This window comes from Xenopus laevis, chromosome 3L (assembly GCF_017654675.1).
Source record: "Xenopus laevis strain J_2021 chromosome 3L, Xenopus_laevis_v10.1, whole genome shotgun sequence".
NCBI lineage: Eukaryota > Metazoa > Chordata > Amphibia > Anura > Pipidae > Xenopus > Xenopus laevis.
Window position 1 is genome coordinate 1858472 of NC_054375.1, and position 12603 is coordinate 1871074.

The window sequence follows — 12603 nt, forward strand, 5'->3', positions numbered from 1 at the left end:
CAACCTTTAGCCAACCAGAGAGGGGGAAGATTCCAAGGGCAAGACCAACCTCTAGTCAACTAGAAAAGGGGAAGATTCCAAGGGCAAAACCAACCTCTAGCCAACCAGAGAAGGGGAAGATTCCAAGGGCAAGACCAACCTCTAGCCAACCAGATAGGGGTACATTCCCAGGGCAAAACCAACCTCTAGCCAACCAGATAGGGGGAACATTCCCAGGGCAAGACCAACCTCTAGCCAACCAGAGAAGAGGAGCATTCGAAGGGCAAAACCAACCTCAAGCCAACCAGAGAAGGAGGACATTCCTTGGACAAGGCCAACCTCCAGCCGACCAGAGAAGGGAAGATTCCAAGAACAAGACCAACCTCTAGCCAACTCAATAGGAGGGAACATTACCAGGTCAAGACAACCTTTAGCCAACCAGAGAGGGGGAAGATTCCAAGGGCAAGACCAACCTCTAGTCAACTAGAAAAGGGGAAGATTCCAAGGGCAAAACCAACCTCTAGCCAACCAGAGAAGGGGAAGATTCCCAGGGCAAGACCAACCTCTAGCCAACCAGAGAAGGGGAAGGTTCCAAGGGCAAGACCAACCTCTAGTCAACCAGAGAAGGGGAACATTCCAAGGGCAAAACAAACCTCTAGCCAACCAGAGAAGGGGAAGATTACAAGGGCAACACCAACCTCTAGCCAGCCAGAGAAAGGGAACATTACCAGGGCAAGACCAACCTCTACAAAAAATACTGACCAACTGCTGCAGTCTATAAGGCCAGTCAAAAAGGGCCAAAGCGCTGGAATATACCCCCAGCTCAAAGGGCACATGTAACAATTCCAAAAAAATATATTCCAAGGCATTCTATAAAAGTTAAAAAATTTGTTTTTATTTCATATCAAATATTAAAAAGTAGGCATACAGACCAATTGACGCTCCGCCTTACGCGTTTCGTACCCGACCGGTGCTTATTGAAACGCGTAAGGCGTACTGTCAATTGGTCTGTATGACTACTTTTTAATATTTGATGTGAAATAAAAACACATTTTTTAACTTTTATAGAAGACCAACCTCTAGCCAACCAGATAGGGGGAACACTCCCAGGGCAAGACCAACAACCAGAGAAGAGGAGCATTCGAAGGGCAAAATCAACCTCTAACCAACCAGAGAAGGGGGACATTCCAAGGGCAAGACCAACCTCTGGCCAACTAGAGAAGGGGGAGATTCCAAGGGCAAGACCAACCTCTAGCCAACCAGAGAAGGGGAACATTCCCATGGCAAGACCAAAATTTAGCCAATCAGAAAAGAAGAACATTCCCAGGGTAATACCAAGCTCTAGCCATTCAGAGAAGGAGAACATTCCCAGGGCAAGAACAACCTCTAGCCAACCAGAAAAGGGGAACATTCCCAAGGTAAGACCAACCTCTAGCCAATCAGAGGAGGGGGTACGTTCCCATGACAAGACCAGTCTGTAGCCACTCACCCGCGCCATGTCCACCAGGAAGTTCTCAAAGAGTTTCCAGATGTGGTTACTGGTATAAATCTCCTTCATCTCCACCTCGGTGTCCACGTAGCAGTGGTTGACAAAGTTGACGTAGGCGATTTTAACCTGAAAAGTGAAAAATGTAGTGAAAATTGCAGCTTAGAGTATCCAGTTCTCCTGCCTGTGCCTCTTAACTTCCTGTTTCCCATTTCTCTTTCCCTCTTTGTTGTGCTTTTCCTTTTCACTGCTTTCTGTCCTGCTCAGGCACCTGCTGTGACATCTATAGTTTCACCCTATAGTTCAGCAAGCACTTCCCCTGTGTGACTTACCTCCGGGATACAGTCCTCGTGTGTAACGACCCTCACAATATCATCCAGGGGCAGCAGAGAGTTGCACTTTATTTCCGTGTACACGTTCTTTCCTTCTGTACAAGCTGCCAACAGTTCCACCAGGGTGATGTGATAGGCCAACGGGCCACTCTCGTCTGCGCGGTCTCGCTCCGAACTCATCATCTGCAGCAGCACCGGAAATGAGGCCCGATCATTGTAAAAGATCAGCACATCTTCTCCTCCATTGATCAACTGATGCAGACAGAGAGACAGTCACTATAATTACTTGTCACTGCATTGTGTAACCGGAAATACACTCCCCCATACAAAGGAAGTAGAGACAGTCACACGAGTACCAGGAAATACACTCCCCCGTGCAAAGGAAATAGAGACAGTCACACGAGTACCAGCAAATACACTCCCCCATGCAAAGGAAGTAGAGACAGTCACATGAGTACCAGGAAATACACTCCCCCGTGCAAAGGAAGTAGAGACAGTCACACGAGTACCAGGAAATACACTCCCCCGTGCAAAGGAAGTAGAGACAGTCACACGAGTACCAGGAAATACACTCCCCCGTTCAAAGGAAGTAGAGGCAGTCACACGGGTAGCAGGAAATACACTCCCCCGTGCAAAGGAAGTAGAGACAGTCACACGAGTACCAGGAAATATACTCCCCCGTGCAAAGGAAGTAGAGACAGTCAAACGAGTACTAGGAAATACACTCCCCCGTGCAAAGGAAGTAGAGACAGTCACACGAGTACCAGGAAATACACTCCCCCGTGCAAAGGAAGTAGAGACAGTCACACGAGTACCAGGAAATTCCCTCCCCCGTGCAAAGGAAGTAGAGACAGTCACACGAGTACCAGGAAATATACTCCCCCGTGCAAAGGAAGTAGAGACAGTCAAACGAGTACCAGGAAATACACTCCCCCGTGCAAAGGAAGTAGAGACAGTCACACGAGTACCAGGAAATACACTCCCCCGTGCAAAGGAAGTAGAGACAGTCACACAAGTAACAGGAAATACACTCCCCAGTGCAAAGGAAGTAGAGACACTCACACGAGTACCAGGAAATACATTCCCCTGTGCAAAGGAAGTAGAGACAGTCACATGAGTACCAGGAAATACACTCCCCTTGCAGAGGAAGTAGAGACAGTCACATGAGTACCAGGAAATACACTCCCTCCGTGCAAAGGAAGTAGAGACAGTCACACGAGTACCAGGAAATACACTCCCCCGTGCAAAGGAAGTAGAGACAGTCACACAAGTAACAGGAAATACACTCCCCAGTGCAAACGAAGTAGAGACACTCACACGAGTACCAGGAAATACATTCCCCTGTGCAAAGGAAGTAGAGACAGTCACATGAGTACCAGGAAATACACTCCCCTTGCAGAGGAAGTAGAGACAGTCACATGAGTACCAGGAAAAACACTCCCCCCATGCAAAGGAAGTAGAGACAGTCACACGAGTACCAGGAAATACACTCCCCCGTGCAAAGGAAGTAGAGACAGTCACACAAGTAACAGGAAATACACTCCCCAGTGCAAAGGAAGTAGAGACAGTCACACAAGTAACAGGAAATACACTCCCCAGTGCAAAGGAAGTAGAGACACTCACACGAGTACCAGGAAATACATTCCATTGTGCAAAGGAAGTAGAGACAGTCACATGAGTACCAGGAAATACACTCCCCTTGCAGAGGAAGTAGAGACAGTCACATGAGTACCAGGAAATACACTCCCTCCGTGCAAAGGAAGTAGAGACAGTCACACGAGTACCAGGAAATACACTCCCCCGTGCAAAGGAAGTAGAGACAGTCACACAAGTAACAGGAAATACACTCTCCAGTGCAAAGGAAGTAAGAGACACTCACGAACGATACCAGGAAATACATTCCCCTGTGCAAAGGAAGTAGAGACAGTCACATGAGTACCAGGAAATACACTCCCCTTGCAGAGGAAGTAGAGACAGTCACATGAGTACCAGGAAATACACTCCCCCCGTGCAAAGGAAGTAGAGACAGTCACACGAGTACCAGGAAATACACTCCCCCGTGCAAAGGAAGTAGAGACAGTCACACAAGTAACAGGAAATACACTCCCCAGTGCAAAGGAAGTAGAGACACTCACACGAGTACCAGGAAATACATTCCCCTGTGCAAAGGAAGTAGAGACAGTCACACTCCCCCAAACAAAGGCAGAGGGTACATTAAGTTTATTAAGAGATACAAGTTATCAGTGCAGGTAGCGGTTCCTTTGGGAGTTGTTGCAGAACTTAAAATCAGCTGAAAGTCATAACTTTTCTTCTCACTTATTTCTGTGTCAGGGAACGACATGTTCGGCTCAGCCATTATGACATGAAACTTCCCGTTTCCGTGGTAGCAATTAAGATGAGTGACACATGACTCATTGTCGGGGGTACAGTTATGCTAATGTCTCTCATTCTCTCATTTTTTGTTTAAATAAAAAGATTAAAGGGAAGTGTCGTTTCCTCCCGCTGCTTTTTTGCAAAAGACGTAGACAAAAGATCGGAGGGATGGGAATAAAACTAATGATTTCACTCGCCGAACAAAAACCGCAGTCTGGCGAAACACTGAGGGAACATGTGAGAGACGCAGAATCTTTATTTAGATCCTTTTCAATTTGTGTTCAGCCATTTATTATTCGATATCTTTCAACTCTAACAAGTCCCCCATTTACATGACAATGTGCAGGCCTTTGCCTTCAACAGGCTTGTACCCCGACTCTAACAAGTGCATATTGGGGCGTTATTTCATTCTCCTTAGTTTAATAGGGGGAAATAGAAGCTAATTTGAAAGGAATGGTATCAAGTCTGAAAAAATATATAAGTAATGAAAAATCACTGAAAATCTTGTGACTCTGACCTTGGTTTGGATGGTTGTCTCTACTTCCTTTGCACGGGGAGTGTATTACCTGGTCCTCATGTGACTGTCTCTACTTCCTTTGCACGGGGGAGTGTATTTCCTGGTACACGTGTGACTGTCTCTACTTCCTTTGCACGGGGAGTGTATTACCTGGTCCTCATGTGACTGTCTCTACTTCCTTTGTATGGGGGAGTATATTTCCTGGTACTCGTGTGACTGTCTCTACTTCCTTTGCACGGGGGAATGTATTTCCTGGTACTCGTGTGACTGTCTCTACTTGCTTTGTATGGGGGAGTATATTTCCTGGTACTCATAGGACTGTCTCTACTTCCTTTGCACGGGGGAGTGTATTTCCTGGTACTCGTGTGACTGACTCTATTTCCTTTGCACGGGGGAGTGTATTTCCTGGTACTCGTGTGACTCTCTCTACTTCCTTTGCACGGGGAGTGTATTACATGGTCCTCATGTGACTGTCTCTACTTCCTTTGTATGGGGGAGTATATTTCCTGGTACTCATATGACTGTCTCTACTTCCTTTGCACGGGGGAATGTATTTCCTGGTACTCGTGTGACTGTCTCTACTTGCTTTGTATGGGGGAGTATATTTCCTGGTACTCATAGGACTGTCTCTACTTCCTTTGCACGGGGGAGTGTATTTCCTGGTACTCGTGTGACTGACTCTATTTCCTTTGCACGGGGGAGTGTATTTCCTGGTACTCGTGTGACTGTCTCTACTTCCTTTGCACGGGGAGTGTATTTCCTGGTACTCATGTGACTGTCTCTACTTCCTTTGCACGGGGAGTGTATTTCCTGGTACTCATGTGACTGTCTCTACTTCCTTTGTATGGGGGAGTATATTTCCTGGTACTCATAGGACTGTATCTACTTCCTTTGCACGGGGGAATGTATTTCCTGGTACTTGTGTGACTGTCTCTACTTGCTTTGTATGGGGGAGTATATTTCCTGGTACTCATGTGACGGTCTCTACTTCTTTGTATGGGGGAGTTTATTTCCTGGTACTCATTTGACTGTCTCTACTTCCTTTGTATGGGGGAGTATATTTCCTGGTACTCGTGTGACTGTCTCTACTTCCTTTGCACGGGGCAGTGTATTTCCTGGTACTCGTGTGACTGTCTCTACATTCTTTGCATGGGGGAGTGTATTTCCTGGTACGCATGTGACTGTCTCTACTTCCTTTGCACGGTGGGGAGTGTATTTCCTGGTACTCATGTGACTGTCTCTACTTTCTTTGCACGCGGGAGTGTATTTCCTGGTACTCGTGTGACTGTCTCTACTTCCTTTGTACGGGGGAGTGTATTTCCTGGTACTCGTGTGACTGTCTCTACTTTCTTTGCACGGGGGAGTGTATTTCCTGGTACTCGTGTGTCTCTACTTCCTTTGTACGGGGGAGTGTATTTCCTGGTACTCGTGTGACTGTCTCTACTTCCTTTGCACGGTGGGGAGTGTATGTCCTGGTACTCGTGTGACTGTCTCTACTTCCTTTGCACGGTGGGGAGTGTATGTCCTGGTACTCGTGTAACTGTCTCTACTTCCTTTGCACGCGGGAGTGTATTTCCTGGTACTTGTGTGACTGTCTCTACTTCCTTTGCACGGGGGAGTGTATTTCCTGGTACTCGTGTGACTGTCTCTACTTCCTTTGCACGGGGGAGTGTATTTCCTGGTACTCGTGTGACTGTCTCTACTTCCTTTGCACGGGGGAGTGTATTTCCTGGTACTTGTGTGACTGTCTCTACTTCCTTTGCACGCGGGAGTGTATTTCCTGGTACTCGTGTGACTGTCTCTACTTCCTTTGCACGGGGGAGTGTATTTCCTGGTACTCGTGTGACTGTCTCTACTTCCTTTGCACGGGGGAGTGTATTTCCTGGTACTCGTGTGACTGTCTCTACTTCCTTTGCACGGGGGAGTGTTTTTCCTGGTAGGCGTGTGACTGTCTCTACTTCCTTTACATGGGGGAGTGTATTTCCTGGTACTCGTGTGACTGTCTCTGCCTCCTTTGCACGGGGGAGTGTATTTCCTGGTACTCGTGTGACTGTCTCTACTTCCTTTGCACGGTGGGGAGTGTATTTCCTGGTACTCGTGTGACTGTCTCTACCTCCTTTGCACAGGGGAGTGTATTTCCTGGTACTCGTGTGACTGTCTCTACTTCCTTTGCACGGGGGAGTGTTTTTCCTGGTAGGCGTGTGACTGTCTCTACTTCCTTTACATGGGGGAGTGTATTTCCTGGTACTCGTGTGACTGTCTCTGCCTCCTTTGCACGGGGGAGTGTATTTCCTGGTACTCGTGTGACTGTCTCTACTTCCTTTGCACGGTGGGGAGTGTATTTCCTGGTACTCGTGTGACTGTCTCTACTTCCTTTGCACAGGGGAGTGTATTTCCTAGTACTCGTGTGACTGTCTCTACTTCCTTTGCACAGGGGAGTGTATTTCCTGGTACTCTTGTGACTGTCTCTACTTCCTTTGCATGGGGGGAGTATATTTCCTGGTACTTGTGTGACTGTCTCTACTTCCTTTGCACAGGGGAGTGTATTTACTGGTACTCGAGTGCCTCTTTATGACAAGACAGCTCTGCTTTATGTGAATGGGTTATTGAATGTTACAGCACTGCTGCCTGGAGACAATACAGATGTAACTAGGAGAGTGGGCACCACAGGGAAGCTGGGCAACCAACCAGATTCTCCATTCAGCAAATATAAATGAAATCTCACCTCAGTCATAACGACGTCTTGGCATTTCTTCACGTATTTCCCATCAGCCTTGACGATGGTCTGCAAGAAGCGCAAGTATTCAACATGGCGGCCGTGCGTCTCGACACAATGCACAAAGTGTTGCACCACACGGTCGCTGATCTCGTTGCACAGGTGATAGTTGTTCATGAAGATGTTGCGCATTGTTTCTGCCTCCAGCAACTGTAAAAAGGAAAGATTTGTTACTGGGAACCAGCAGTGCAGGGAACAGACAATTCACAAATACTTTCAAAACCACTTAACATTGACTTCATGTCCTGCCGTGTAGAACCGAATCTTTTCATGAAAAAAGCTGCTGCCTCCATGACTTACCCCGGGGGTTAAGAAGAGATTGAGCTTCTTGTGCAGAAGGATCTGATTTTGTGGGTTCCCCCGACAGAAGTTTTGTAGGAAGGTGTGAGCCAGAGTCATAATCTCATTCATCTTCTCATCCGTCTGTAAAGAATTCAGATTTTATCTGGTGATTCAGTTTCTCAATATCTTATATATCATTCTAGCAAACTGGTCACTTCTTCCTCCCAGTACAGTAGGTACAGTAGGTATGTGGGTAGGTAGTTTGTGTGCAGGTGGGGGAGGGGAGGGATACACAGTCCCAGTACAGTAGGTACAGTAGGTATGTGGGTAGGTAGTTTGTGTGCAGGTGGGGAGGGGCGGGATACACAGTCCCAGTACAGTAGGTACAGTAGGTATGTGGGTAGGTAGTTTGTGTGCAGGTGGGGGAGGGGCGGGATACACAGTCCCAGTACAGTAGATACAGTAGGTATGTGGGTAGGTAGTTTGTGTGCAGGTGGGGGAGGGGAGGGATACACAGTCCCAGTACAGTAGGTACAGTAGGTATGTGGGTAGGTAGTTTGTGTGCAGGTGGGGGAGGGGCGGGATACACAGTCCCGGTACAGTAGGTACAGTAGGTATGTGGGTAGGTAGATTGTGTGCAGGTGGGAGAGGGGAGGGATACACAGTCCCAGTACAGTAGGTACAGTAGGTATGTGGGTAGGTAGTTTGTGTACAAGTGGGGGAGGGGAGGGATATACAGTCCCAGTACAGTAGGTACAGTAGGTATGTGGGTAGGTAGTTTGTGTGCAGGTGGGAGAGGGGAGGGATACACAGTCCCAGTACAGTAGGTACAGTAGGTATGTGGGTAGGTAGTTTGTGTACAGGTAGGAGAGGGGAGGGATACACAGTCCCAGTACAGTAGGTACAGTAGGTATGTGGGTAGGTAGTTTGTGTGCAGGTGGGGGAGGGAGGGATACACAGTCCCAGTACAGTAGGTACAGTAGGTATGTGGGTAGGTAGTTTGTGTGCAGGTGGGAGAGGGGAGGGATACACAGTCCCAGTACAGTAGGTACAGTAGGTATGTGGGTAGGTAGTTTGTGTGCAGGTGGGAGAGGGAGGGATACACAGTCCCAGTACAGTAGGTACAGTAGGTATGTGGGTAGGTAGTTTGTGTGTAGGTGGGGAGGGATACACAGTCCCAGTACAGTAGGTACAGTAGGTATGTGGGTAGGTAGTTTGTGTGCAGGTGGGGGAGGGGAGGGATACACAGTCCCAGTACAGTAGGTACAGTAGGTATGTGGGTAGGTAGTTTGTGTGCAGGTGGGGAGGGCGGGATACACAGTCCCGGTACAGTAGGTACAGTAGGTATGTGGGTAGGTAGATTGTGTGCAGGTGGGAGAGGGGAGGGATACACAGTCCCAGTACAGTAGGTACAGTAGGTATGTGGGTAGGTAGTTTGTGTACAAGTGGGGGAGGGGAGGATATACAGTCCCAGTACAGTAGGTACAGTAGGTATGTGGGTAGGTAGTTTGTGTGCAGGTGGGAGAGGGAGGGATACACAGTCCCAGTACAGTAGGTACAGTAGGTATGTGGGTAGGTAGTTTGTGTACAGGTAGGAGAGGGGAGGGATACACAGTCCCAGTACAGTAGGTACAGTAGGTATGTGGGTAGGTAGTTTGTGTGCAGGTGGGGAGGAGGAGGATACACAGTCCCAGTACAGTAGGTACAGTAGGTATGTGGGTAGGTAGTTTGTGTGCAGGTGGGAGAGGGGAGGGATACACAGTCCCAGTACAGTAGGTACAGTAGGTATGTGGGTAGGTAGTTTGTGTACAGGTGGGAGAGGGGAGGGATACACAGTCCCAGTACAGTAGGTACAGTAGGTATGTGGGTAGGTAGTTTGTGTGCAGGTGGGAGAGGGGAGGGATACACAGTCCCAGTACAGTAGGTACAGTAGGTATGTGGGTAGGTAGTTTGTGTGCAGGTGGGAGAGGGGAGGGATACACAGTCCCAGTACAGTAGGTACAGTAGGTATGTGGGTAGGTAGTTTGTGTGTAGGTGGGGGAGGGATACACAGTCCCAGTACAGTAGGTACAGTAGGTATGTGGGTAGGTAGTTTGTGTACAGGTGGGAGAGGGGAGGGATACACAGTCCCAGTACAGTAGGTACAGTAGGTATGTGGGTAGGTAGTTTGTGTGCAGGTGGGGGAGGGGAGGGATACACAGTCCCAGTACAGTAGGTACAGTAGGTATGTGGGTAGGTAGTTTGTGTGCAGGTGGGGGAGGGGCGGGATACACAGTCCCAGTACAGTAGGTATGTGGGTAGGTAGTTTGTGTGCAGGTGGGGGAGGGATACACAGTCCCAGTACAGTAGGTACAGTAGGTATGTGGGTAGGTAGTTTGTGTGCAGGTGGGGGAGGGGAGGGATACACAGTCCCAGTACAGTAGGTACAGTAGGTATGTGGGTAGGTAGTTTGTGTGCAGGTGGGAGAGGGGAGGGATACACAGTCCCAGTACAGTAGGTACAGTAGGTATGTGGGTAGGTAGTTTGTGTACAGGTGGGAGAGGGGAGGGATACACAGTCCCAGTACAGTAGGTACAGTAGGTATGTGGGTAGGTAGTTTGTGTGCAGGTGGGGGAGGGATACACAGTCCCAGTACAGTAGGTACAGTAGGTATGTGGGTAGGTAGTTTGTGTGCAGGTGGGGGAGGGATACACAGTCCCAGTACAGTAGGTACAGTAGGTATGTGGGTAGGTAGTTTGTGTGCAGGTGGGAGAGGGGAGGGATACACAGTCCCAGTACAGTAGGTATGTGGGTATCAGGGGTAGGTACTGACCTTCTCGTAGGGAATCTGCAGAAGATCCAGTACAACAGAATGGGCCCCCATGTTTTTCAACAGTCTCTGTTGCTGATTGCGGCCCTTCTTGCTCAGAGTACAGAGTCGGCTCAGTCGGATCAGAATCTACAACACGAGGCAAAGAGAAGAATTTATTAGAGGATTCTAAGTGTCAGTGTGAGACGGAGGGTGGGTCACCAGGCAGTTAGGCAGTGGTTCTGACCCATACAAGCGCCACACATGTGACCTATGAATAATTCAGGCGGTACCTCCTTGACTATCTTGTAATTATTTGCTTTATTGCTGTCAATCTGGGGCTTTTTCGTCCCGTCCTGCAATGGGCTCAGGATACCCGTCTCCTGCAAGAAAAGGGTTAAAACTGAATTGCGAATGGGGAAGCAACAAGGTTAAGACAATAGGCCAAGATGACATTTAGCAATTTAGGCTCCTCCTCTTTCTGTCTGTCTTTTACTCCCCCATAGGGCCCATTATTCTTCAGTTATGCCCCATTTGCCCTCATTATTAACCACAAGGGGCCCCATAATGCCCTTCAGGCAGAAAACTGCATTAAACAAGCACATTTCACGTTTTGTTTGACTTTTCCACCAGAAATAAAGGCGCCGCATGGGATTGGCTGGAAGCCCCCGCGCTCTTTCATCATTCGGTGACAGGCAATAAATAACGGCTCCCGGATTCGCTCTCCCAGGTCCCAATTAAACAGCCGAAAGGACGACCAGAGACATTCCCACTCCCGGCTGCTGGTTCTGGCCAAATCCTGGGACGGGTCGTCTCATTTCTGATACCGCGCGGGGGGGGGGAACAGAAACTCTGAGTTTCTATCAAAAATCATTATTTACACTCAAGTCAAGTCAGACGTGTCCTTGAATTTATGTGCGCCAGATGCAGCCGTCACATTATTTATTGATGTACTTGTTATGATTACATCAGCAGTTTTATGTTACTGCCCCATTTTGCACATCTTCCCCTAATGAGTCTCTCTGGGTCGGCCCAACGCCGCGCTGAAATGACAAATTCTCTACGAATGGCAATCGGGTTTGTTCCGACTCCAATTAAACATCAGCTTCATATGAGCTCAATGCTCTGCAGTGGTTTTTTTACAGAGTGCAAGCTCTTGCTACTTCTGATACAGTATCACGTGAGGGCCATTACTTATGGGACCTGCTAATGAAGTGAAAGACATTGTCCCACCTCGTTGATCTGCTCTTTCCGATCCTTGGCTTGTCCTTCCCCCAGTTCTTCACTCTCGTAGCTGTTGCTCTTTTCAACCCAAAGTTCAGACTTCTCCACCGTCAGCCGTAACTGGTCCAGGTCGGCTTTGATTTGCTTGTAATTGTCGACATCCTGATTGGACACCAGCAACTGGACCTGCATGGAAAGGTTGGACCATAACACTTTATACAAGGAAAAAAATGACCGTTTAATGTGGTGGCCCAGGACCCACAATGTAGACCAGAATGGATCATTTGTGGATGGTTCAATGAGGCCCAGTTGGGGGACTTTCCTCCTCAGTAGACACTGGCCTATATCCACTAAGGCTTATGGGAAATCATCCTTTCCTAACTACAGAAACCACTCTCTAATAAGACTACTGTAACCAACTCCCAGTCTCCACCCCCAGCAAACACCTATCCATCACTCCATCCACAACCCTTATCCTTCATATCTTCATAGGCTTCTGGAAGCCCCACACATTCCCACCTAGACTACTGTAACCAACTCCCAGTCTCCACCCCCAGCAAACACCTATCCATCACTCCATCCACAACCCTTATCCTCCATATCTTCATAGGCTTCTGGAAGCCCCACACATTCCCACCTAGACTACTGCAACCAACTCCCAGTCTCCACCCCCAGCAAACACCTATCCATCACTCCATCCACAACCCTTATCCTCCATATCTTCATAGGCTACTGGAAGCCCCACAAGTTCCCACCAAGACTACTGTAACCAACTCCCAGTCTCCACCCCCAGCAAACACCTATCCATCACTCCATCCACAACCCTTATCCTCCATATCTTCATAG

At 48.3% G+C, this 12603-nt stretch overlaps 1 protein-coding gene across 1 annotated transcript in view; it reads right to left on the minus strand.

Annotated features, from left to right (window-relative positions):
• Positions 1 to 12603, minus strand: part of LOC108710178 (inositol 1,4,5-trisphosphate receptor type 2) — a 106742-nt gene that overhangs the window by 52935 nt on the left and 41204 nt on the right. Inside the window, exons 26-32 of the mRNA XM_041585473.1 lie at positions 11767 to 11943; positions 10827 to 10916; positions 10558 to 10683; positions 7764 to 7886; positions 7413 to 7613; positions 1798 to 2049; positions 1469 to 1594 (exon numbers count right to left, since the gene is read on the minus strand). Coding sequence (XP_041441407.1) covers positions 1469 to 1594; positions 1798 to 2049; positions 7413 to 7613; positions 7764 to 7886; positions 10558 to 10683; positions 10827 to 10916; positions 11767 to 11943 — 1095 coding nt within the window. The remainder of the gene's footprint in view (positions 1 to 1468; positions 1595 to 1797; positions 2050 to 7412; positions 7614 to 7763; positions 7887 to 10557; positions 10684 to 10826; positions 10917 to 11766; positions 11944 to 12603) is intronic.